The following is a 27,894-nucleotide window of genomic DNA, read 5'->3' as shown; positions in this document are numbered from 1 at the left end:
TTAAAGATACATCCATTCTTGACTGATCTTTAATCTAGAGTGTGGTTTTAGCCAAGTCTTTGAATTTCATTTAGTCAGTAAACATTTATTAAATATTAACCAAATGCACAGGATTGGTCTGTGGTGGTGAAGTTATGGTAAGCGCCCTCGAGAAAGTCACTATCACTGCTCACTCCCCAGAACTGTGCTTAGGTGTCATCTTCTCTGTGAGAACCACCCTGACTACTTTTTAAATATTTCAAACCCCATTTCTTTATCTTAGTCTACTTCCCACCAATGTACTTATCTCCCTCTAGCAGACTATGTAATTTACTTATGTGTCATGTTTATGGTCTGTCTCCCCTCACTAGAGTGTAATCTCCACGAAGGCACGCACTTTTGCCCATTGATGTTTCCTCACCATCTGGAACAGTGTCTGGCACATGGAAGTACTCAATACATATTTGTTGAATGAATGAACATGAGTGTAGCTTAGTTGAAGAGATAAGACATACACATAAATAATTATTATTTGGCAGAGCCTGCTGAAGGCAAAGAAATAGCTTCCAAAGTGCTATGAGAATTCATGGGAGACTGCTTCTGAAGAGACCCCTTACTTTCTCCTCATCTTTGCCTTAGTTTCTCGGTGTACCCAGTAGAAGAAGTTTTGTAGATCCACATTGCAGATCCTTATAGGAAAGACCCCTATTCCAGCATTATTACCTCATTAAATGCTAGCTGGAAGAAGACTGCAATTTGTAGTCCCACAAGTCTTCCTTCTTTCAGAAGTTCAGTTAAACTCTGATACTACCGTACTAGTAACAATTTAGTACTTACTATGTGCTAGTTACCAATGTAAGTGCTTTATAAATACTAACTCATTCAACATAAATCTGGAGTAGCTGGTGACTCTTAAATGAGAGTTATTGAGGCTAGATTAAAGCCTTTCTTTAAGTTGTATTCAAACATTTGCTGGTATTAGTGGAACATTTAGAGGGGCACACTAAGGAATCAGTGTAAGAGGTGGTGGCCATGAAAGGAGCCTCTCAGTTCTCTGCAAGGAATGAAATTGACCTATAGTTCTGAGATCCACTGTGTTTGTGCAAGGGACACTAAGACAGGTCAGTTCCTGGGAGACACAGGACTCTTCTGATGGGGCACTGACTTGGGGACTCCTTTTTATCTTTGCTGAAAATTTCTTAGCACTGCACCTCCAGACATTATCTGTCCAATCATCCTTCCTATCCTCTTTGCTCCACATGGGTAAGACCTGCATCAGGATCCGATGACTCAGCCTTCTTTGGCTCCCTTCCCATTTTCCCTCACAGATGTTTTCCTAATAAATCTCTTGCACCCGCTAATCTCATCTTGCAATTCTGCAGGGTCCAAATTAACACAATACTAATTATGATCTATCTGATTTAGTGATGATAACGATGATAGCATTCTTCAAGTACCAAATGATTTATCTATGTCATCTCATTTTATCCTTACAATAACTTTTTGGGTATTTCATATTATAAATGAGAAAACCAACTAAGTGGATAATTAGCCATTTGAGTGGTTCACTTATCTAGTAAATGGCAATGAGAAGTCTGAATCACTCTGCTATAGTCTTAACAAATATCAATTGAGGCTCTTAGAGAATCATTATGTCCACTGTAACATTTTCTTAAACCTCATGTGATATTTTGAGGTTAATGTGACCAATTCATTGACCTGTCATAAGTCTATTATAATTTTTGCACTTTTTGTCCCTCCTTTTTAATTTGAATTTAATGGATGACATTTTAAAAAGACAGGCATAAATAGGTACAATTGGTGAGAAATGTTTTTCTTCTGCATAGTTCTTGACAAGTTAGCCATTTGTTCAGGTAAGCACACTCAGCAGCAGCCAGATGAAAATTATATTAATTAGCAATAAGAGTAAAGCCCTTTAATGGGATTTCCAGGTCTTGGCTTTGGGGTAGCAGTATAGTCTAGTGGATAAATCCATGGTCTATATTGAAATACATACTCTAACATTGGGCAAGTTAATTCAAAGATTGCTTCCTCATTTGAAAAATGGGAGCAAAAATAACTACATAGATTTTTATAAAAATAAGGTTGCATGCTGTGTCTGCATATCACTTATTACCACGTGGGAGCAATTAGCAACAATCCATGATTTACAGTTGTTACTATGTGTTAATTTTCTTTGGCTCTTCTCCCTGCCTAAGCAACAAATAAGAAAAGAATGTAAATATATGTGAATATATATTGGATCAGTGATTTTCTGGGTTTTTTTTTTCAGACGGAGTTTTGCTCTCGTTGCCCAGGCTGGAGTGCAATGGTGCAATCTTGGCTCGCTGCAACCTCTGCCTCCTGGGTTCAAACGATTCTCCTGCCTCAGCCTCCCAAGTAGCTGGGATTACAGGCATGCGCCACAACACCTGGCTAATTTTTTGTATTTTTAGTAGAAGACGGGGTTTCTCCATGTTGGTCAGGCTGGTCTCGAACTCCCAACCTCAAGTGATCTGCCTGCCTTGGCCTCCCAAAGTGCTGGGATTACAGGCATGAGCCACTGCGCCCAGCAGGATCAGTGATTTTTCAAACTTTAGAGTGTATGAGAATTACCTGGAGGACTCATTAAAGTAGATTGCTGAGCTCCACCTCAGAGATACTGATCAAATAGCTCAGAGATGCAGCTGGAGACATTGCAGGTCTCACAAATTCCCCAGGTGCTACCGAGGCTGGGAATTGCAGGAGAGCCACTACTTTATAATTATAAACCTCCACTTCCATCTAGTGGTTGAGTTACAAAATACAATGAATATACGTTTTTAACACGCATTGTTTCATTTAATTCTCCTAACATTGCATAGAACAAGTACTGTCTTCACTTTACAAATGGTAAAACTGAGCTGCGAGGGTGATGAAGTAACCTGCCTAATGTTTTTCAGGTATTTGGAGAACTGATGATTAGCTCCGAGGCTGTCGGACTCCAAAGCCAAAGCTCTCAGTCAGTATGTTATCCTGTCTAAACATCCTTCAAACCATCTTCCTCGGTAATTCCACTTCTGAGGAAATAACCAGAAATACAGACAAAGAGAGACAGAGATATCTATTACAATGTGATTTATAATAGTGAAAATTCATAGGAAACTTTAAGTCCATCATCAAGGGAATGGTAATATAGGTATACTTCAAAATATTTTACATACAACTGAAGTGAAATATCATGTGTTTTAAAATTTATGGAAATTGATATACAATGTGAAGAGGAAAATGTAGGATTTTGCATAAAGGAGTGACTTTAAGAAAATTCCAAGCTGGGCGCGGTGGCTCACGCCTGTAATCCCAGCACTTTGGGAGGCCGAGGCGGGTAGATCACAGGGTCAGGAGATGGAGACCATCCTGGCTAACACGGTGAAACCCCGTCTCTACTAAAAATACAAAAAATTAGCCGGGCGTGATGGTGGGCGCCTGTAGTCCCGGCTACTCGGGAGGCTGAGGCAGGAGAATGGCCAGAACCCGGGAGGCGGAGCTTGCAGTGAGCTGAGATTGTGCCACTGCACTCCAGCCTGGGCGACAGAGAGAGACTCCCTCTCAAAAAAGAAAAAAAAAAGAAAATTCCCTACACATACATGGAAAAAGACTTGAGGGAAATAGGCCAAAATGTAATTTTTTTGTTTCTTTTTACTTTTTAGTATAGAATGTTCCAAATATTCTACAGACTGTATATTTTATAATTAGAAAAGTGTTAATCATTATTAAACTTTTAATATTAATTAATACATTAATATTAATTTTGGTGAAATTCTAAATTTTTATTCATTTGCATAAGATAAAGAGAGTGGTGTTTATTTAGAATCTACTCTGTACTCAGCACAGTGCTATGAGGGCCACATAAGAAGAATAAGAACTGGGTCTCACTTTTTCAGTTTTCCTATTTCTTCTATAGGCAAAACTAACACAGGAAAAAATTAGCACACAGTATAAGACACATTTGTGATTAAATATTAAAGATCGGCTGGGCATGGTGGCTTACAACTGTAATCCCAGCACATGGGGAGGTTGAGGTGGGCGGATCACTTGAGGCCAGGAGTTCGAGAACAGCCTGGCCAACACGACGAAACCCCTGCTCTACTAAAAATACAAAAATTAGCTGGGTGTAGTGGCCCACATCTGTAATCCCAGCTACTCAGGAGGCTGAGGCATGAGAATCACTTGAACCAGGGAGGCGGAAGTTGCAGTGAGCTAAGATCGCATCACTGCACTCCAGCCTGGGCAACAGAGCGAGACTGTCTCAAATAAATAAATAAATAAATATTAAAGATCATGTACTGTGAGCCTTCAGGGAAGCTGGGTTGTTAGGGCTGGGGTAATCTTGGAGGAGATGCTAACTGAATGGGGCCTTTCCTGATGGAGATAGAACCTTCTAGAACTACATGAGCCAAGCAGTGAAAGAGGAAGGAGCATAACACAAATGTCAGAATAGAGACAGGATCAGCCTGCTCCTGTTTCTCTTTCCGTCTTGAATCTTTCACTTATATGCTTAATTTACACACATCCCCTCAAATTGGTGATAGTTTTTTCATTGGTAAGACCTTTCTGTTTCTTCCCTGGTGAGTGTGAAGTTGCCACTTATTCAGAGGGAGCAGCCTACCACTTCGCCACCCCTACCACTTTGCCACTTTGTCCACCAATTGGTTGAATCACTACCACCTGGGAGTATGTTAATACCACAGAATAATGGGCTCTGCTCCAGAGCCTCTGAATCAACATCTGCATTTTAACACAATCCACAATCATATACACATTAAAACTGGAATAATGCTGGTATGGCATGCAGCACTGTCAGAAAACAGCCTGAATCCAGAGGCAGCTGCTAATGTGGTTTAACAGCTGAGGGATGAGACTGACAAGGTCTTCTCTGAACAAAATTTTCTTTTCTTTTCTGTCTTTTTCTTCTTTCTTTCTGTCTTTTTCTTTTTCTTTTCTTTTTTTTTTTTTTTTGAAAATGGAGTCTTACTCTGTTGCCTAGGCTGGAGTGCAATGGCGTGATCTTGGCTCACTGCAACCTCTGCCTCCCGGGTTCAAGCGATTCTCCTGCCTCAGCCTCCCAAGTAGCTGGGATTACAGGGGCCGGCCACCATACCTGGCTAATTTTTTAGTATTTTTAGTAGAGACGGGGTTTCACCATGTTGGCCAGGCTTGTCTCAAACTCCTGACCTCAGGAGTGAGCCACTGCACCCAGCTGAGAAAAAAAATTTTTACTGAGTTAAACCACAGCAAATACTGTAATATTTTCTTAAAGCTAATGTGGCATTTTGAGGTTAGTGCGACCAATTCATTAACCTGTCATAAGTCTATTATAATGCTTGCACTTTTTGCCCTCTCTTTTTAATTTGAATTAAGTGGGTGATATTTTTAAAAGGCAGGCATAAATAAGTACCATTGGTGAGAAATGTTTTCCTTCTGCACAGTTCTTGACAAGTTAGCCATTTGCCCAAGTAAGCATACTTAGCATCAGCCAGATAAAGATGATATTAATTAGCAATAAGAGTAAAGCTGGCGGCCGGGTGTGATGGCTCACGCCTATAATCCCAGCACTTTGGGAGGCCGAGATGGGTTGATTGCCTGAGGTCGGGAGTTGGAGACCAGCCTGACCAACATGGAGAAACCCTGTCTCTACTAAAAATACAAAATTAGTTGGGTGTGTTGGCCCATGCCTGTAATCCCAGCTACTCGAGAGGCTGAGGCAGGAGAATCGCTTGAACCCGGGAAGTGGAGGTTGCGGTGAGCCGAGATCCCGCCACTGCATTCCAGCCTGGGCATCAAGAGCAAAACTCCATCTCAAAAACAAAACAAAACAAACAAACAAAAAAAGAGTAAAGTTGGCCAGTCGCGGTGGCTTATACCTGTAATCCCAGCACTTTGGGAGGCCGAGGCAGGCGGATCACGAGGTCAAGAGATCGAGACCCTCCTGGCCAACATGGTGAAACCCCCTCTCTACTAAAAATACAAAAATTAGCTGGGTGTGATGGTGCGCGTAGTCCCAGCTACTTGGGAGGCTGAGGCAGGAGAATCGCCTGAATCCAGGAGCTGGAGGTTGCAATGAGCCCAGATCGTGCCACTGAACTCCAGCCTGTCTCAAAAAAAGAAAAAAAAAAAAAAAGAGTAAAGCCAAGTAAGCACATTCAGCATCAGCCAGATAAAAATAATATTCATCAGCAATAGGAGTAAAGCTTTATATAGTGCAGAAAGGAATGAGATAAGGTTATTTGGATAAGCTCAGAGGTAATTACTGGTCAAGCTCTGATGAGGCACAGAAAGGGAAGTTGTTGGGTGCTCAGGTGGATGAAATGGGGGCATCATGAGAGCACAGGACCTTGCCTGGGATGTGAAGGGATCCTGAGAATAGCTTTATCTATTTCACAATTATATCTTTGTCAAATTACAGATCAGCTTCCTCTTTGCCTCTTCATTTGAAAATTTTCCCTCTGCCAGCATGGAATTTTGCCTGTTACCAGTTGAATCCTATTTCTAAATCTAATTGACTGTAAATTCAAAGCAAGAAGACAAGTTTCAGTGGCTGATGTTATTGGACTAGGGGTGAGGTGGAGTCACACGGAAGTGCATGTGGACAAAACCTAATGCTATATTTTATTGTGAAATGGTGAACGTCTATTTTCCATCGAGTGAAGTTTTCTTCCAACTTTTGATTGGGGCAGTTGGGACAGAGCTGTTGATTTTGTAAGTCCAACGTTTCTGGTTTCTTTTTTAGTTATTAGAAATGAAGTTTGGTTTCCTGAGGTCAAGATGAATCTTTTTTAGTTTCCTTAAGGTCATGATTGAAGGCGACTGGGGTAAATGAGAGAAGAGGAAACAAGTGGTCAGAGATACGTCTGAGTAATGTTAATAATACAAATAACTCAAAGGTCATTACTTCTGCGTTTTCTTTAAAGGTGTATAAAATTAAGATGCCGATATGAGTGACTGAAGTGAAACATGTTATCTACATGTTCAGGTGCTCCAAAAAGTCAGAGAAGACTCTCCATGCTAATGGCTACTAGGCTGTTTACAGAGGTCTGGCTTGGCTCTACATTTTGTCATCCTACTTTGCTTCCTGTGTCAGGTGAGGAAATGCAAGATTTCCCCCAGGCACCTGGATTAATGCCCAACCATCCTTTAGAGAAGTTTATTGTAGGCTGTGCATATAAAGCAGATGTGTGTCAACCTTGCTGGATTATCTCTTGTGTTTATAATCCTCACATTTTTTTTCTTCTTCTTTACCTTAACTAAAGACATCATAGACTATATCCAGCTAGTTTAGAATCAGCAGATGACCACTAGATGTAGGAACTCTTCACAGAAGTGTAGTAGTAGTGGTAGGGTTCGGATGCTAAGACAAGAAGGTTACTTTTAGAGCCTCCCATATCCACCGCACGCACCTTAACTTTAGAGCAGACTTTAAAAGCTTTATCAATAACTTAGCAAGAGCATAGAGAATAATTGATTCTTTACTGTAAGGAACTCATATCTGGTATCCAGGCTTGCAAATGCATACCTGTACTGATGACATAAGAGTTTTCTGGGCCAGGCACAGTGCTCACGCCTATAATCCCAGAACTTTGGGAGGCCGAGGTGGATGGGTCACTTGAGGTCAGGAGTTCGAGCCCAGCCTGACCAACATGGTGAAACCGTTTCTCTGTTAAAAATACAATAATTAGCCATGCCTGGTGGCACACATTTATAATCTCAGCTGCTCGGGAGGCTGATGTACGAGAATTGTTTCAACTCGGGAGGTGGAGGTTGCAGTGAGATGAGATGGCGCCACTGCACTCCAGCCTGGGCAACAGAGCAAGACTCTGTCTCAAAACAAAAACCAAAAAAAAAAAAAGAATAAAACAGTTATTTTCTGGAGAGATGTTTTCCCTTCTTTTCACTGTGTGTTTTCAAATTCAAAATGTGTATTCTTTTGGTCACACTATACATTTTTAGAAAAAATATTTACTTATGCTCAAGACAGCTTGGAAGTGTCACACTATACTTTTTACATTTTACATTGCAGCGATCTCAGATGGTAGTATAAGCAGCAGTGTCTCATAAATTCAGATACGTCAACATATCTGCCAAAACAATTACATGAACCCGTGCATTTTGGTGAAATGTGAAGTGAGTATCTTGTAATGAAAGTACTCATATTGAGATTTAAAAAAAATCATTTGGAAAAATAAACTAGTGAAACAATAACATTTTTATTTTGAAAGGATAATTCTTAAAAGACAGTTTTATACAGAATAAGTTAATGAATTTTTCAATGTGTGATTAAAATATAAAACTGGCCAGGGGGAGAGGAATGTAAGCACTAGGGGATGGCCTGGATAATCTACCTCTAAGATCCCTTCTAACGCTGAAATTATATGATGGAAATGTTGCTGAATATATAAAGCTACGGACTGGTGGCTCATTCAGCAACCTAGACAGTCACCTTTCAGGAAAAGCAGACTACAGTGTTTTCATGGGAGTGTTGAAAGTCATTAAAAAATCAATTGATATATATTTATTGGGTACCTTCTATGTTCAAGACACTGTGCTAGGTACTTCAGAAGATTCAAGGGCAAGATTCCTTTTCTCAGGAAGTTTTCAACGTTGTGTTTCCCCAAATTTTTGAGATCTTGTTATGAAATCTGGCCCTGAAAATTTATCCTAAGAAATCTCTTAAAGTTATAAAGTATGTTTTTAGGCAATTCTGAGACTTTTTTCCTGCTCTAGGCAAGGGATATCCAGATAATAGGCCAACATGTTATTAATAAGAATAATAATCCCTGATGTATTATAAGCAAGGCATATAGAAATATCCACTTTTCAAAATAATTTACACAATTTATTCAAGATACCAAGAAAGAGTGTCTGTAAGTAATTCTGCATGGACTTGAAGAATGTTAGTAGTAGCACATACTGGTAGAATCCCTTATGCTGAAGTAGTTAAAAAAAAAAACAAACAACTAAACATTGAGTTTTTATTTAAGACAGTGTTTCCCAAAATGTCTTCTACAGATCCTGTGGATTATGAATTGGCAGTGTGTGGCAAGTCCTAGTCTTTTTTCCTGGATGTGCAGTCTCAGAGCGGCAGTTTCTTCAGTTCCTCATTCTCCATCTTCCTAAGCCTTTTCCCTAGGCTGCTAGTTCTGGGTATCCTGCCTTCCCTTCTCCTTAAATATGTCTCTCTAACTGAACTGTGTCTACTTGGTAGAGACCCTAAGATAACTAAAAACAAGTAGCTATCAGTGTGTACCATTTCCAAAATATATTCTGTAATGATGGTTAAGCTGGGTCAAGAAAAAATTAGGGTACGATTTGGAGAGTGGATACAAAAAGGAAGAGAGTGACAGGCAGTCTTAAGATGAAAATGGTATAACAGGGAAAAAGATAAATTGAAGAGAAGAAAGGAGTCAGAGAGGAGAGGGATTAGTTGATAAGTGGTACATTGGGAGACAAAACAGATAGGCGGGAAGAGAGGAAGACATATGGAAGAGGTAGTCATAAAGAAGAGACTAGTAATGGTTAAAGTAGCTAGCTTAATATGTAAGAAGTGATATATAGAGAGAAATAGATGAGGAATAGAAAGCTAAATACAGAATGGTTGAGGGAGAGAGAAAAGAAGGAAGAAAGCTAAGAAAAAGAAGATAAAGGTAAAGAGAGTGGCAGTGGAAGAAAAAAAATGCTTGAAGAGAATATTGAGTAGGAAAAAAACCTGACAAGATCAACGCAAGCAAAAAACGTACAGTGCATCAGGACTATACTGATGTGTGGATCTCCATATGTAGAATGGAAAGTTAATCTGCCTTTCAGTCTTGAAAAACCAATTTTGCAAGTATGGAACTTTGAGAGCAAAAGAAGTCATCAAGCAAAAGGAAACTAACTCAGACAAGTGACTTCCAAGTTTCGAGGCAGGGATGGTCATGGCCTTCTTGCTTTTTTAAGGTCTGCACTAATCTGTGAAAGTGCTAGATCTGGTGATCCCCAGAGGCCTAATCTCAGCTCCACCTGGGTCGCTACTCCTATTGCTGAGAGGGGAGAAAACTTAAGGATCACCAAGACAGTCAGATACTTAATTAAGTCTTGGGGAAAAAATTTTGGGAACCATTGGTATAGAATGTCAGTGATTTCTCTTTCCCCAAGAATGCTTGGTTGAGATAATCCCTAGGCCTGAAGTAGTAAGCAGTCTTGTACCTGGTCCTGTACATTGGTCCCTCTTTGAAGGAATTCAAATGGACTGTGTTCATCTGCATCAAGTGGGTCTACATTTATACTCTTAAATTGTTCCTCAGTAGCTAACTCAACCAATGTGTTAGGATTTTCAGTAGGCATAATTGAATCCCCATCAAATGGGCTTTGCCTTCCATCGCTAGATGGAGTTCCAGTGGTGGAAGGGTGATGCTTTGCTAATTTGGAGCCAAAGCATGGCAAATGCAGAATGTTAGATGGTCTTTGTTGTTGCCTCTCACTCTCATTTTCTTGGACTTGACTTTGGATGACTTCTAGATTGGAGCCTTCATCAGGTGTACCAATAACAAGCTGCTCAGGAGTAAGGTCAACAGTTCTTTCATTGAGCTGGTTGTCTTCAAAAACTTGTTCCAGAATGTTGTTCCCATCTCCTCCAAGATCATTTTTGAGACAAGGTGTATTCTTTGATTGAAGGGAACTGGCTTCAGGAAAGGGCATAATTTCCTTTTGGCCCAGTTGATTCTTTATAGAACATGGTGTGTTCCTCCTCAGAGTGGACACATCATCTCTAAAAGGGTTTTGGCTTTCCCTCTTCTCTGAGCTGTTTCTTTGGCCTGGTATGATGCTTGTTGGGGAGATGGTATCTCTTGTCTGCTTGGTATGACTACCTTCTGTATACAGAGGACTGGTGTCTTGGTTTTCCCCAGGTGCAAGACCATAGGATGGAGTGTAGTCTTGTAGAGCTAGTGGATTGTCCTTGGGCCCTGTGGAGCTACCAGCACAGCAAGAGCCTCTCTGGCTTAGGTGAAATAAATGTGCTTCTTTTTGACCTGATGGGTAACTTTGTGGGATGAAGTTAGGGAAAGATGAATGTTCTCTCTCTGGAGAATTCGTCCTAGTTATTTGCATGCCATAGTTCAAATTCTCACCTTCATGCCATATTGGATTTTTCTGAAGCCCAGCTGGGGTGTTACTGTAATAGGGCTGGTTACCTTTCTGGTCTGGTGGCCTAGCTGGGGCTTTTTGTAAATGTGTTGCCTGATCCCAGATATTTCTGTTAAAATATGGCCTTCTTTCTTTCTGCCCCTGGGCTTGTATCCTGTGGTCCCAGGAATTCCGTGAAGGAAATAGAGTGCTTTCTTCTGGTCCAGCAGCATTATTAACATAGTAGCCCCTGCTCTCTATAGGTGGTGACATAGTAGGAGCTGTATTATATGACGGAAAATTCTCATCCGGGCTCCATGGGTAAAATTCACTATAATAAAAATCCTCCCTTGGTTTTGATGGATTATCTAAAGAATAGGGAAGATATTCCTTTGGCTGATTTGAGGTATATTGTTCACCTTCATAGTGCCTAACTGTTGGGCCTCCTTTGAAGCTCAACTCTTCACCCCATCTATTTTGTCCAGGAAAGACTTCATCTCCAGCTGGATCAATTGGGTCCTCTTCATTATAAGGGATTGTCTCCTTCTGGTCTGGGGTATTTATGGGGTAGAGTGGACTTTCTTTTTGCCCCATAGTATTGGGAGAATCATCTCTCTCATCCCACGTATTGCTTCTAAGGTATGGTGAGTTTTCCCTGGGATCATATGGGTTATATTCAGGGTAGAAAACACTTCCTCTAGAACCATGGGAAGGATGGGGTAAATGTTCTTCTTGCCTCCCTGGATCTTCCTTAAAAGGTGGAGAGATTTCTTGGTGGTCCCAAGTATTTCTTCCAGCAGGAAAATGTTCTTTTGCAGGAGAAGGGATTTCCTCAGGGTATACAGCAGGCTGATATGAGCTGTGCTTTAATTCTGGCTGATTAGTTTCTGATTCATATGGCATCCTTCTTGACCCTAAAACAATCCCTTTGGGCAAATTCTGGCTTTGGGTTTGTCCATCAGAATTTGGGACTTTTCTGGAATCTCCTCTTGGGTAATAGGAGTTTTCATATTGATCAACAGAATTAAAATTTGGGACTGGCATATAACCCTCAAAGTGAGGCAGTTTATAATTTGATTTATTAACTTCATACTGTTGAGAGTTTCTCCAGGGGCTGGTTGGATTCTTTGTAGGAACTATTATTTGTTCTTTTGGACCCAGGGGCTTCTCCCCTGGATTTTGGATTTTTTCATTGCGAACAACAGGGCCATGTTTGGGACCCAGTGGGGCAACATTAGTTCCTACAGGCTGTTTATTTGGCCCCTGAGGCTTTCTTCTGAGATTTGCTGGATTTCCTGCATAATTGGGATAATTGCCTCTCGAAGTAGAAGGGTAAGCTTTGTGATAAACTGGATTTCCTGGACGAGCTACTTGTTTACCTTCCCAAGCAAAGAAGTTCCACCGAGGACCCCTTTGAACTTGTTGATTTCTGTAAAAAGGCCCATTCCGTCTGTGCCCCATGACAGTACCAGTGAGATACCACTGTCTTCCTGAAGGAAATTTTCTTATATTAGGATTTGGACGATTTTCATGAATATTTGGCTGACTTGGTCTCCATGGGATTTGACTTCCTGGCCCTCCCTGGCCTGAAACGTTGACTGCAGGGAGTGGGCCAATCCCATTTTGAGCTGGAGGGTTGTTCCCAGTGTTTAGTCCTGGGGTACTGTTTCCTGTGGGGCTGGTGTCATTTCCTCCCTGACTCCCTTTAGGATTTGGTTGGGTAGAATTCGTCTCAGTGACTGTTGAATTAGCTGTGGGTTCTGTGCCTGGACTTTCTGCTTTAGGAGGATCTTCTTCTTTGGGTTTTTCAAAATCTTGTTCAAACATTTCTTCTGAATAATAAGGAGCGCGACCCCCAAAGCCATGATATCCAAAATATCCAAAGTAAGGATTCTGTAGGAAAGAAGATGGAAATCAATAATTACCCTTTGTTTCCCACCATGGTGTTGTTTGGAATCTTTTAGTATAACAGGGAAATCTTATCAGCCACATGTTTCTTTTAACATCATTAGCTTTACTTTCTTTCTTGAAATTTGATTCTTCCTTGGTTTCCATGACCATACTCTTTCTGATTCTCTCTCCTGGTATTTTTTTCTGACCACTGCTCAGCTTTCTCTTTTTAGGCCTTATACATCTGAGGGTTTTTGTTTGTTTGTTTGTTTTGTTTTTAATGATTTCATCCTCCATCCTCCTAATTTTTCTGTTCTGTTTTTACATACCTCTTTTAAGAATTCTATTGCGCCTGTAATCCCAGCACTTTGGGAGGCTGAGACAGGCGGATCACGAGATCAGGAGTTCGAGACCATCCTGGCCAACATGGTGAAACCCTATCTCTACTAAAAATACAAAAATTAGCTGGGCATGGTGGTACACACGCCTGTAGTCCCAGTTACTCAGGAGGCTGAGGCAGGAGAATTGCCTGAACCCAGGAGGTGGAGGTTGCAGTAAGCCCAGATTGTGCCACTGCATTCCAGCCTGGCAACAGCGAGACACCATCTCAAAAAAATAAAAATTAAAAAAAAAAAAAAAAAAAAGAAAGAAAGAAAGAAAGAAAAAAGAATTCTATTGCATCAGCCCATGCTTTCAATAGGCATACATTGCAAACAACTCCCAAAGGCATAATTCTAACCCACAACACTCTCACCCAAGGTTGAGGCAGCAAAACATCTTCACTAAAGATTTCATGAGTACCTCCAACTGAATACACCCAGAACTGGGCTCATCTCCCGCGAAATCTCCTCCTCCGATGTTCTATATTTAAGCAACATTCACCACTATCTGTACGGTTTCTCAAGTTTCTGCTCTCTCTTAGTACTCCAGACTATTAATAATCAGGTCCTATAAAATCTAAACTTTCATCCTTGTTCCCACTTCCTTAATCCACACTACCCCTGAACTGTTACAGTAGTTTTCTTACTGGCTACTCTGGATGCAGTCTTACTTTCCTTTAATCTTGCTTCTGCACTGCCATCAGAGTAGTAGAGGCTGAGAGAGGGTATATGGAAATTTGGCCCCTTTCCTCTTTAAATTTGTATTTAAAGTTCTCCTTTAAAAAATAAACTCTAAATCCCTTAACATAACATCAAAGCAGTACAACATGCTGCTAAACAGTGGGGCTCTAGACAGATGTGCATTAAAATCCCCATTCCACCAGTATTAGTACTATGACTCTGGGCTAACCTTGGTTTATTCATTTGTAATATGGAGATGATAATAAAATAACGTCTACCTCGTAGGTTGTCATGAGGGCCAAATGAGACAAAATAAGTACAGCTCAGTGCCTGGTACTTAGTAAGTACCTAATAAGTGTTATATATTATATAATAATAATACAATTTTTTATAATAATCTGGGCTATAACTATTACATTCAGCCTCATTTCCTCCCCCTTGCACTTTATGCAGTTGCAAATCACAACTATTCTGAATTCTCTGGGTTCTCTATTCTTTTTATGTTTCAGTGCCTTTGCACATGGCTTATTCATATTGAAACTTCTTCCACTGACACATTTATTCCTCCTGGCAAATTTGACTCATCCTTCAGAGCTCAGTTTGACTTCTATCTTCTGTGTCTTGACTTCTGTGGGCAGAATTAGGTCCTATTCCTAGGAGTCCACAGCAGTACAGATTTCTGTCATCACAATCATCCCACTGAATTTCAGTTTCCTATTTTTCCTGGGATTCTTCCATTTAATTCTCCCATGTGAAGGTTTTGAATGAAAACATTATGCTTCTCATCCTTGTTTTCCAGTACCGAGGAGAGTGGGATGTTCTTAATAAATTTTCATTTAATGAATGATTTAATCATCATGAACTCAGTCAGTATGTTTGTTAGACATTTGTGTGGCATTTAGATCATTTGATTTTTCTTTTTAAAATAAATACAATATAAAGAAAAAGTATTTTAATCCCCATTTGTGGATGGAGATGAGAAAGACCGGCAAGGAAATAGCTCCCAAGATCATGGAGGAAATCAGGTAGTGCCCTCAAGAGGTAGAATACAGACATCTTAGTTTTTGAGACAGGGTTTTTCTTTGTTGCCCAGGCTGGAGTGCAGTGGCAAGATCAGGGTTCACTGCAGCCTTGAATTCCCAGGCTAAAGTGATCCTCCCACTTCAGCCTCCTGAGTAGCTGGGACCACAGGCGCATGCCACCACGTTCGCCTAACATTTATTTTATTCTCCCTATGTTGCCCAGGCTGGTCTTGAAATCCTGGGCTTAAGTGATCCTCCTGTCTCAGCCTCCCAAAGTGCTGGGATTACAGGTGTGAGCCATTATGCCTATCTAAATTTAGATTTCTTTCCTTTTTTGTTTTTTGAGACTGAGTCTCGCTCTGTCGCCTAGGCTAGAGGGCAATGCTGTGATCTCAGCTCACTGCAACCTTCCCCTCCTAGGTTCAAGCGATTCTTCTGCCTCAGGCTCCACAGTAGCTGGGATTACAGGCCAGCACCACCACACCCGGCTAATTTTTGTATTCTTAGTAGAGATGGGATTTCACCATGTTGGCCAGGCTGGTCTCAAACTCCTTACCTCAAGTGATCCACCTGGCTCAGCCTCCCAAAGTGCTGGGATTACAGGCATGAGCCACCCATGCCTGGCCTAAATACAGGCTTCTTAAAGCCTATGATAACTGCCTGGATCTGCTTCCTTTCTTATGTCACTCATATGAAAATTAGAAGTACCAGTTTCTAGGTTGCATACAATTATCTGAATCATTTTTACTTGGGGTTATTTCATGATATATTTGAGAGCGCCTTATACCATTACTGACACAATAATCTTCAATGTTATTTTAAGAACAATCTCTGCCAGTTGCGGTGGCTCACGCCTGTAATCCCAGCCCTTTGGGAGGCTGAGGTGGCTGGATCACTTGAGGCCAGGAGTTCAATACCAGTCTGGTCAACATGGTGAAACCCCATCTCTAAAAAAATACAAAAATTAGCCAGGTGTGATGGCACACACCTGTAATCTCAGCTACTCGGGAGGCTGAGGTATGAGAATTGAATTGCTTGAACCCAGAAGGTGGAGGTTGCAGTGAGCCGAGATCGTGCCACTGCACTCCAGCCTGGGTGACAGAGCGAGACTCTGTCTTACAAAAAAAAAAAAAAAAAAAAAAAAAAAAGACAACAAAGAAAAGAAATTGGCAGTCATTGCAGGGACTGAGCAGAGGAGCAACAAGATTAGACTATTGTTTTCACAGGGTCACTCTGGCTGCCATGCTAACAATAGACTGTGGGAGATGAAAAGACTTACTTACAAAACGTGTATATACATAATCTTAAAGCTGAAAGGGACCTCTTAGAGCAGGTAATGCCAATCTCTCTTTTGTTTGAGATAGTCTCGCTCTGTCACCCAGGCTGGAGTGCAGTGGTGCTATGGCTTACTGCAACCTCCACCCCCAAGGCTCAAGTGATCTCCCACCTGTCTCAAAAAAAAAAAAAAAAGAACAATCTGTACCCCACTCTCCAGTCAAGCTATTAAGTTACCACAGTTCACTGAGGACATATCACATATTTAGGGAAAAAGAAGTAAGCTCCAGGGGGGTGGGGTCCTATGCCACAATCACTAAAATGACTTTTTAGATGACATAGCGCTGGAATATTAAGAGTATATCACTCTGTGATATACATTTGGTTCGTCTCCTAGTGTGGTATAGTAAAAAGGCCATTGAGCAGAGTAACAGAAGACTTGGGTTCTGGGTTCAGTTTATCCAGTAAGTTAAAAGTGAAATTGAGTAGTAATTGATCTTTTCTTGGCTTCAATTTATTTGTATTAATATAATCAGGAAGTTAGAGATCACTTAATTTCCTCTTGAGGGTAACATTCTAAGAAACTCTTACTTCTTTCTCTATTTATCACTGTCTGGAGTCCAGCATCAATCTTTGGACCACTGGCTTGATTTGTTTCACTTTTTTATTTTCTAAAAATCACGGAAGCTTGAGCTACAGGTTCATGTGTTGGATTTTAACTTTCTTATTAGATGTGGACAAAAAAGCAGGGGCAATTGGATTGTAATTTCTAGTGGAGAATGTAGTTTTACTTGTACTTACCCCCCCTTCTTCATTGCTGATTGGTGGGCGTCCATAACCTGGTGGCGGTAACCTCTGAGAAGTGAAAAACACAGTGAACACAGGAGAAAACCACTTTCGATGCCGCCATTTGTTTGTAAGACTCAGGGTGTCTAAAAATAGCTCAAGTCAATGATTGAGCTCAGTTCGTACTCTGAGCTTTTAGCGTTTGAGTTATTAGCTCTCACAGTCCAGCTGCTAAGAATTATGATCTAACAGTGAATACTGGTAAATACAAAGGCTTCAGCTGGATCCTAGATTATCCTACTTAAAATACTCTGTATGGCTGCATCTGCTGGCAATCCTCCTTACCACCTCTAACACTCAAAAACACACCCTCCGCAACCCCCAACAAACACACACCATGCACACACATACAGAGAGAGAGGGTGAGAGAGAGAAATTTGAGTGCTGTTAGAATCCAAGTATCCATATTAGAACATCTAATAATAGAGATTAAGTAACAATGTTATTTTTAGAATGTGGCTTCATGTTAGGGAGACAAACTGCAAACTGACAATCCTTGGATTATTACTATGATATTTTTATTTGACTAAAGCTAATTCTCCTAATCAAACTTGGAGGCCGAATTTCTGCCTCTCAAGTTTTAAGTAGATGAGATTAATAGTTGCTTCAGCATGAGAATCATGTTTATCTGTTTTTAAAATCTTTACCTTGTACTGCCTTAATTTCCTTAGTTCAGTATAGCCAGTAAAAGGAAGTCACTCTTTTAAGGAGGAAAAATGTAAGGAACTCTTACTCCTTAAAATGAATCGTTCCTCATTGATAAAAAGCCTTCTTGGTTATAGAGTTGTAGACAAGGAAAACCTATGCCATAGCTGAATGAACAGTCAACAAATATTTCCTGTTGTTTTGTTTGTTTAGCAGCAACTGGCCATTAACATTTCTTTAGTTCAAAAGTTTATTTTGCCATTCGTATTTTTAATGCCTATGATGCAATTTCAGTATTATCTTTTATTTTAATGATTTTAAACGTTTAAGATTCTTTGAGGCTTCTTGTAAATAATATTTTGCAAGATTCTTTTTTTTTTTTTGAGATGGAGTCTCGCTCTGTTACCTAGGCTGGAGTGCAATGGCATGATCTCGGCTCACTGCAACCTCTGCTTCCTGGGTTCAAGTGAGTCTCCTGCCTCAGCTTCCTGAATATCTGGGATTACAGGTGCCTGCCATCACGCCCAGCTAATTTTTGTATTTTTAGTAGAGATGGGGTTTCACCATGTTGGCCAGGCTGATTTTGAGCTCCTGACCTCAAGTGATCACCCACCTCGGCCTCCCAAAGTGCTGGGATTACAGACGTGAGCCACCTTGCCCAGCCCCAAGATTCTTTATAATGATATATCTGTGGCTAGAAACAGTAAGATAGGATGAAAATGTCTAATCATAGCTCACCCTATGGTTTTCAAACTCCACTTTGTCCTGAGTCCCAGTTTCCCCATTACATTAAATGAAGATAATTTGTGTGTATTTTAAAAATTTCTTAAGGATGTGGGGAAATAGCAATGAAGTAGTACAACCTTTTAAAATTAATTTATTACCTAAGTTATTAGTATCTGTTTGGTGATTTAGGTTGTATTTATGTCACCAATTTGTCTGAGTATGAAATTCAAAAAATTCTCTATTCTTTTTCTGCATGATTACTGATGCGCTGGTTTTGTTTCATACCATCTACTGATTGGTATATGATATTCCATTAGAATGTATGAATTTATAGTAATTTGAATTATAACATACTAATATTATTTTTCACTTATGGAGTAAAGAAAAAAAAATTTTTCACCTGTGGAATTTGCCATGGTGGTTGTTGATAGGGGAATAGCCCATTTCCAAATGGTGGGAATGCCTAGAGAGAAAGAAAGAATCAGAGTGATGTGGTATTGAAAAGAATACACAAAAAAATGAAGCAAACTAACTAAACACAATTGAAACTTGGAGTCTACATCTCTCTTTGCATTAAACTCTGTGTTTTTTATAGGGCAAAGATGATAATGATAATAACAATTAGTATTATTGGACACACATTCCAGGCTCTGTGCTGAGCATTTTATATTGTTAAACTCATTTCATCCTCATATAACCACAGAAGATATAAACTATTACTATTCCCATTTTACTAAGAACGTGAAGTTCAGAGAAGTTTGGTCACTTGTCCAAAATCTCATTGCTCGTAAATCATTGAAGCCAGGATTCCAATCCAGGAGTGTCTTTTCATTCAATTTTGTACTCCCTACGTCTGTAATAGTGTCTGATAATAAGTGTTAACTGACCAAAAGCCAGTATTTTCTTTTTATTTTTTTGAGACAGAGTCTTGCTCTGTTGCCCAGGCTGGAGTGCAGTGGCGTGATCTTGGCTCACTGCAACCTCCACCTCCTGGGTTCAAGCGATTCTCCTGCCTCAGCCTCCTGAATAGCTGGGATTACAGGTGCACACCACCAAGCCCAGCTACTTTTTGTATTTTTAGTAGAGACAGGGTTTCACCATGTTGGCCAGGCTGGTCTCGAACTCAGGTGATCCGCCTACCTTGGCCTCCCAAAGTGTTGGGATTACAGGTGTGAGCCACGGCGCCCGGCCTAAAAGCCAGTATTTTTGAAGCTCCCTCCACACTGGATGAGATCTTGAGAAACCATTTGCACATCTTCTTACCTTATGTCATACTAGTACCGGAAGCAATGTTAATTTAAGAGCAATATTTTAGAGCATCAAAGCACAGATCTGGATGAAACTTGGAAACCATTTAGTTTACTCATGGGGAAACAGGAACCTAGAAAGGTGAAGGACCAGGCATAGGACTTGAACCTTTGATTCTCAACTGTTAGATTAGTGCTCATATTATTACACCATGTTGTCTCTGTAATTTAAAAGGAGCTTTCAAAAGGCAACAGTATTTGGGTAATTTGAACCAAACAAGATTAGAGTTGACTTGCCATGCAGTTTTGGATGCATGTCAAAACAAACATTGGTATTGCAACAGAGTACCTGTATTGAAGTGTGTATATGGGGGTGGCATGGCCCTCCAAATCTCTCCGAGGCCATTTACAGATATGGAATTTTTCTGTGCAAGTCTCACCTGAGGTGGCTGAGCTTCCTCTTCGGGCTGAGCTTGATTATGTGATGGCTGCTTCAAAGGCTGCTTTTGTGGTGGCTTTTTTGACTGAGTCTGTTTGGGTTTCTGGGTTTCTTGGGTCTGATCAGTCTTGTTATGACGTTTGGGTGCTGAGGATTTCCGTGGGTGCCATGTGTTGGGTGCTGGCTGAGGCCACATGGGCATCTGGTACTGTGGAAATTGCTGAGGGAGACCGTTTCCAAAGAAGGGTCCCAGGTGTGCCATCTGAAAGGGTAGCAAATATTAGTGAAATCATAATAGAGCTGAGATTCAGGCTGTCTCCATCCTCTAATGTCAGCCTCTAAAACTCAGTCGAAGAGCTTAAAAGTCCTATGGGACTTAACTATGGAAGCTTCAAGATCTTTAGTTAGAATTTCCTTACACATTGTCTTACAGAATGAACTTCAGTCTTCTAGGAAGCCAAACAACCAAAACAAACCAAAAGGCAGAATTAGGTGGGAAATAGTTTAAGAATTTGACTGATGATTTTCTAACTCTGAAACCCTAACAGGTCAGAAGTATACAAGTCAGGTTACAGAAGATTTAATGTCATATTCAGAACCCATGTGATTTGTTATAAGGCTGGATGAAGAAGAGAAAAAACAAAAATAAGATAAAGGAAGTGAGACTATAAAGCAAAAAATAAAAAACAAGAAAAAAAGGAAAAGAGAGGATAAAAATTCAGTCTGTGTAAACACGCTTATATGGTGTCTATGTTTCTTGGTTACAGGTGGATCCTCACTAAATCCATTTTTATTATTAGAATCGCCACAATTACAAGGTTGGGCAGGGAAGCAAAAGTAGTTATAATCTAAAAATGTTAATTTATAAATGTATGATAATTTATAAAAATGCTAATTTCTAAATTTATGATAATTTATGAATGATCAGTCTTGCAACATCAGTTCTCATTCAAATATTTCCTCCCTGGTTTAACACCTGTCTCTATCCCCAGTCTTCATTAATTAGTCTCTTGCTATCTATTGGATGATGTACCCACGCTTTGTGGATTGATGAAATTCAAAATTGCAAATATTGCACTAAGACACAGGATTTCATGACAACTAAGTTGGTAAAAATTTCAAATCACAGGCAAAGTCATTAAAACTAAAAACAAGGGTATGAAGAAGTTGAGCCAATCAAAAGCTGAGGAAGAGGAAATTTACAATGATTATTTTAGGCAAAGAGCTTTAAAAGAGAATGACTTGGATAAAAAGGGTTACAAAAAAATGGATGTAGTCCTTGATTTTCCCCTCAAAATGGCCCTCAGGATCATTCCATGGAAATCAGAAGTGATGTGTAGTGTTATTGTGCTAACATACAATTTTATCAGAAAAATTGTGCCAAGGAACCACTTGATACTTGATTTTCTGTTCTGACAATTAGCATACAGTGACAAGAATAACCTATATTTATTTAAATAACATAAAACTTGCTTCATAACTGTAGTGTTATCTTTCAAGATAATCCAAGTAAAACTTACTCCCCACCAATACTTACTATGTTATTTTTATTGTCATTATTTGTGACATCTTATGTGATATTTTCCCAGAACCATCTTTTCTTGACTATACATTTGAGATTCAGTCTCAAATAAATAACATTTCTAATTAATAATTATTTTGATTTACATGAAAGAACAATAGTAATTAAAAAGAAGAAAATTTGGTGTGAGAGGATAGGGGCAATAATTTTTCCACCTTGAAACTTTTGTAATGATTACATTATACTTAAAACATGTGGATTGGTGTCTCTATTGGCTAAGGCAAACTTTATAATGGAGTTATCTAGATAAACAAGAAATCATCAGAAATAACATAAAGAAAAACTTACATGTGGGCCGTTCATAAAGTTGAATTGATTATACCGCATCATCTGCAACCAGAGGAATCCATTAATGTGATACAAAGTGAAACTTTTATTAAATCAATGCACAAATCGTAAGAAATAAGTAAAATTTCTTTTTTTAACCTTAGAACTTCCCAGTGTAAAAATTTCTGATTTTAATGTACAACAGTCATATTACCTTTTACTACTTATGCTTGAATTTTAAGTAAGTATACAATTAAATAAGCTTCTCAGGCACTTTAACTTTTAAGTCAGAATTTTATTTTGAGAAGAATCAATAAAGAATCATAGAAAATAAAAATCTGGTCTACTGTAAAGTTTTTGAATGTTCTATTCTATTCTTTTAGAGTTCAGGATTTGAGAACATGAGAATTATGTGACAAGATGATTCATCTTTCTGATATGTATTGAATTTGATTAATGATCTGGGATATGAGTCATGTGAAAGATATTTCTATTTTTAAGCATCTACCTTCTAATAACCGTTGGTACAATTGGTCACTTTTGCTAGCTAAAAAACTTAGCAGATAAGGTAACATCAACTAGATTTTAACACAAATCCACATTTACCTTGAAAAAGAGCACTGAAGTACATAGGTAGGCTGATGGCTGGGGAAATTACTACTTTGCCTTGATTTGAGAGTTTAAGACTTTCAACTCTCCCTCTTTTTACCTTTTTCATAAGAAATATTATATATCAGACAATTTTTCAATATTCTCCTTTTTAGTAAACGTGTAGGATAGGACTCTGGATAACTTCTCCTCTGAGACTGAACATACATACCTCCTCACTTTTACTGCTAAATCCAGGCATTCGGGGCATGTGCATCTGGAAGTAGGAGAATGTCAGTGACAAATGCAGAACATCAGTTGAAATAAGCTCAACAATTGTTCCTAAGCTATGCAACGATGGAACACAAAGAGAAGAGCTAACATTTAAAAAATACTCACTGGCATAGCAACAGAATTACCAAGAAGCCCTAGAAAGACCAGGAGAATCTTCATTTTTCCTTTTGGTACCTAGAATAAAAAATTGATTTTTATTTTTGGTCTGTGAAATAAGTATGCTTAGGGCACTCTGCACTTATCTAGGTACTAGCGTACTTGTCTGTCAAGGAGAGTATGGAAATGGATGGGGCCCCTGCTGCCATTTTTATTTTATGTCAAGAAACTATTAGATAGTTATCACCTGGTAATTTTCAAGCTGCCAAAAGAGTCAGATTAAAAGGAAATATAAGAGTGTGTGTGTGAGAGAGAGAGACAGGGAAGGAGAGAGAGACAGAGAGAGAGAGAGAAAGAGAAAGATTTCATAGCACCAGAATGTGAAAATTAGAAATTAGGAGGTTATCCCCAAAATAGGAATATTGATGGGTTTGAGTTTCTAGTTACTAGTTGATTTATAAAGGAATAGTTATGTCCAACTACATTCATTGTACAGAATAATCTCAGTTTCAAGGAGGGCACACTCCAAAATCAAAAGTTTGTGCTACTTTCTAAGATGTTATAGATAATATTCTGTTACATAGAGACTAAGTAAAGTGGAATATTCAGAATCTTATTTTTTTCCTGGTTTCCTCTATTGTTCCTATTATTATTATTATTATCATCATCACTTCCTTTAAAAATCACTTATGTGGCCAGGCGTGGTGGCTCACGCCTTAATCCTGGCACTTTGGGAGGCTGAGAGGGGTGGATCCCCTGAGGTCAGGAGCTCGAGACCAGCTGAGCCAACATGGTGAAACCTTGTCTCTACTAAAAATACAAAAATTAGCCGGGTGTGGTGTCTCACACCTGTAATACCAGCCATTTGGGAGGCTGAGGCAGGAGAATCGCTTGAACCCAGGAGGAGGAGGTCGCAGTGAGGCAAGATTGTGCCATTGCACTCTAGCCTGGGCGACAGAGAGAAAAAAAAAAAAATCACTTATGCTCTAAGATGGTTAGGAAAATAGGAAGAAATAGGAAATAGGCAAAATAGTAAATTTGGCTCTTTATTAGATACCTTGATTAAACATATAGACTTATGTATGAAGTTTGGAGATTGTTTTTAACAGGGTTCATTCATTTATCCCACTCTAGTTAATTATGAAAGACTTGTAAAATTAAGTCTTGTATTTACATCTTCAAACAAGGTTTATTCTGAAACATTTACTTGAGTAATTTCTTAAGAAAACTTTCTATTTGCATATACAATAGAGGAAAATAAAAGGTTTTAATTAGAATGATTCATTTTCATCGTATATCAGATATAGCCCATTTCCTAGCAGAGTAACCAACATGTAGACACCCAGTTGTTGTTCATTCCTTTCGTTCTTTCTTCCTTTTCTGGACATAAAGTCTATCTAGCATAATTGGAGCCAATGCTCACCCTTCTGTTTACTTGCTATAGGAGCAACATAAATGACGCTTTAGCATTTTTATAATGGACATTTTCCTAAATTGTGGGTGTAATCAGTTATCTTTCATATATTAGAAAAATTGGCAGAATGTAATTAAACAAAGGAAGCAGTAGTATGTAAATACCTTTCCTACTATTTAAAGATTTTCAGAGTTGGAACATCATAGAGAATGAAAAATAACAGCTGAATCTAGTGTGTTTAGTATAGATTACAACAATATGTGGAAACTAATAAAGAGAATACTGGTGAAAGCTTTCTTTGCTAAATATTTCTAAGATTATGGCCCAAGATTTAAGGGTGCTTTTGGATGGTTAATTTCTGCCTTGCTTAATCATTCATCTCATCTCTCTAGTAGCTGTCACAGTGATTCTTGATGTAGCCTTTATATTTGCAAATAGAAGACTCATTTTCTGTTTTGTAAAATTAATATATTATGTTGGATGACTGAGATCCCTTCCATCTCTAAAAGTTAGTGATTAAAGTCTATAATTAGTTATTTTTTGAGTTGAAAGTAACACTCATAATGATTGCCACAAAGTACAATGACTGTGTAAGTTCTTCTTCCATTCCATCTGTGAAAGCAGATGCTCTTTGATTCTTCTGATACATTTTAGTAGTGTTTGGCCCTCTCAAGTGTATTTCTGACAGTATCTAGTTTGAGAACCTGTATGTATTGGCAAAAATAAATGAAAGTACTCACCAAGTTATCTAGTTTAGGAAAAGAGGTTCCAAGCCTGCACCGAAGCACCAACATTTTTTTCAGCAAAATTTTTATAAGCCTTTAAGAAAAATACAGCTTTAGCCTGAGAAGAAACTAAAATATAGAAATGGAACAAATAAATGAAATGAATAGCAAAGCTTCAGTTCTAAGGCAGCACATGTCATGTTAATTATTTTATCCAGTCATACCTGTATTAGGGGGCCACAAAATCAAGTTTAATCTTCTGTTGCTTTAAAAGTAGGATGAAAGCTAAATCAGAGAGGAAATGACACAGGCACTGTATTTTGAGATACTTCCAGGGCAATGTTGACAAAACTATACTTCACTATGGGGAAATGTACAAAGTTACAGTAGTAAAGGAGGTCTAAGAAGGCTGGAAAAAACTTATAAGAAAAACAAATACACCCAATAAATCAAGGAGTTTAAAGTTTCATCAGAAGATTAGTCTGCATACAATGATTATACAACCAACAACAAGGAATGCAATAAGGAGAATTAACCGACATCTATGAATTAAATTCATTATTTGACACTATATGTAATTTATGTTGATAATCTCTAATACTCACCCAATGCCAATTAGAAGCTGTAATATATAAAAAATAATTTTTACTTGAACTTTGTTAGCTTGCCTTTGAAATATATTCTTAATGGTCTATAGTGGAAATAACTACAAATTGCTGAAGCCAGGGAGATCTCATGAAGCAAGACACATTTATTTCTTAATAATAAAACAAAAATTCTTCACTCAGATATCATGTTCAGTATCAAAAAGGCTCAAAATAAAAAGATTCCTCCTTGTCAGAAAGCTTGGCACAGCAAGGTTCCATTTAAGCACTGTTGTAGATCTGCATAACCAATCAGCTTTGAGGAAAATGGTTTTGCCATCACAAGAGTTTAAGATAAAAAACACACATCGAATTTAAAATTTAGAATGTGTTATTATAGGAGCTGTCAAGTCAAGTCTCTTATTACGTATAATAACAGTCCAGGAAAATGAGCTTACAGCAGTAAGATTTAGAAGATGCTTCCCTTGGTGAATTTGGCTTTCAAGGTATAGAAACTATGTTTATAACAAAGATATTTCAGGAACAAAGGTGAATATTAACTGTATGCTATTGTCGTAAGTCAGTTGCCTCCATCAAAAGGCAGGCTAATATATATATTTACTTAATATACATTTTATATGTAATTAAAATGAACTGGAATGTCATATCCATGGATGAAAACTCAGTGACTTGATTTAATTTGTATTACAGAAGGCTAGCAGGACATAGTGTTCTTTTTGAAGTCAAACATAATCCAGTCACTGGGGATTCAGAATTTTAGATGAGTTGGGTACAATGGCAAATGAACTCTCAGCTATGGTGATAATACAACTTAATGAAAATAGGACTTGAGGAATTCACAGAAGCAGTTATGTTATGGATTTTTTTCCTGAAATCTGACTTTCCATAATAAAGATTCCACTTTCAAATAGATGGGCCAATTATACTTTTAATTGACAAGAGCAAGCTTTGCTATCTTTGCTTAACTTGGATTCTCCTGTTCTCTTATGGCTTCAAAGGAGAAAACATTTGTTGTGGTGATGTTTGCTTATTTTAATGTTGGGATTTAAAAACTAAGAATGAATGAATTTGATGGCAAAACCTGTTCCTACTTGGTATGATTGTGTATATAAGTTAATCCAGTGGTTGCCCATGGTGCTGTTCTTCCAAGGACAGAGAAGTGCTATGTCATTCCTTTTGGGCCAAATAACATTGTATTTCTTAGTGCCTCCCTGTTCCACATATTTCGTGGCACAAATAATAAAAATGTGCTAGAATATTTGACTTTAAATGAAGCTAGGACTATCTTTTAACTCTATGTGTATCCAAGATGTGCAAAGTTAAATCTGCTTCAAGTACCTGCTTGCCTTTGTCTGATTATGTAGAAACTGAGTAGTATTTATCATACTGTGTGCACATTGAGATGAATTTGCAAATGGTAGGACACTTATGGGACAGTGACCTACAGTGTGTTCTTGGAAGTGAAATGGGAGTTCTGATGCTGGATGACCTGGCCTATCCTGTGCCCATTCATGTAGAGGGTAATTTTTGATTTTGTCCTTACCCATATAGGTTGTTGGGAGTTGCCACTAAACCTCACTTTTGATCACTTTCCTCTATTTACCCTTGTTCTCTTGGCCACAAGGGTGGTTAGTTGTCATGAAATAATTCATGTTTCCAAAATCCAGCCAAGTTATTGAATGAGTGACTTCTTAGTAGTGTTGAATTGGAATGGGAGAATTACTAAATTTCCTTTCATTTAAAAAAAAAAAGCTCAAACTTTATAATTTTTTTTTTTTTTTTTTTTTTTTTTTTTTTTTGAGACAGAGTCTGGCTCTGTCACCCAGGCTGGAGTGCAGTGGCGCAATCTTGGCTCACTGCAACCTCTGTCTCCTGGGTTCAAGTGATTCTCCTGCCTCAGCCTCTCATGTAGCTGGGATTATAGGCATGAGCCACCACTCCCAGCCTATAAAATGTTTTGAAATCAGTCCTTTGTGAGTTTTTCCCCCTTTACTTTATCTCTATTTATTTTGTAAATTATTTTTCCCTTCAGACAATTACAACTGTTTGTGAAA

General features: G+C 38.8%; 1 protein-coding gene across 1 annotated transcript; it reads right to left on the bottom strand.

The window, feature by feature from the left end:
* Nucleotides 1–8,203: 8,203 nt before the first annotated feature.
* Nucleotides 8,204–26,061, bottom strand: ENAM (enamelin). The gene is made up of 9 exons (XM_063663288.1): nt 25,841–26,061; nt 25,251–25,364; nt 23,106–23,174; nt 22,939–22,983; nt 22,140–22,181; nt 20,271–20,531; nt 18,984–19,046; nt 17,168–17,221; nt 8,204–13,011 (listed from the first exon to the last, which is right to left on the bottom strand). Exons 2-9 carry the CDS (start codon nt 25,302–25,304, stop codon nt 10,171–10,173), a joined length of 3,429 nt encoding a protein of 1,142 aa, XP_063519358.1. The 5' UTR covers nt 25,305–25,364; nt 25,841–26,061; the 3' UTR covers nt 8,204–10,170.
* Nucleotides 26,062–27,894: the final 1,833 nt, after the last annotated feature.

Source organism: Pongo pygmaeus, chromosome 3, assembly GCF_028885625.2.
Source record: "Pongo pygmaeus isolate AG05252 chromosome 3, NHGRI_mPonPyg2-v2.0_pri, whole genome shotgun sequence".
Taxonomy (NCBI): domain Eukaryota; kingdom Metazoa; phylum Chordata; class Mammalia; order Primates; family Hominidae; genus Pongo; species Pongo pygmaeus.
This window is presented reverse-complemented; position numbering and strand designations above follow the sequence as displayed.

Bases quoted from the DNA above. Each gene is read 5' to 3' on its own strand.
- ENAM (XM_063663288.1), bottom strand. From the start codon at position 25,304: ATGTTGGTGCTTCGGTGCAGGCTTGGAACCTCTTTTCCTAAACTAGAT. The intron at 23,175-25,250 runs GTGAGTACTTTC...TTTTTATTCTAG, and splicing joins TTCCTAAACTAGATAACTTG to GTACCAAAAGGAAAAATGAA. The intron at 13,012-17,167 runs GTAAGTACAAGT...TCTTTCCTACAG, and splicing joins TCAGCAATGAAGAAGGGGGG to AATCCTTACTTTGGATATTT.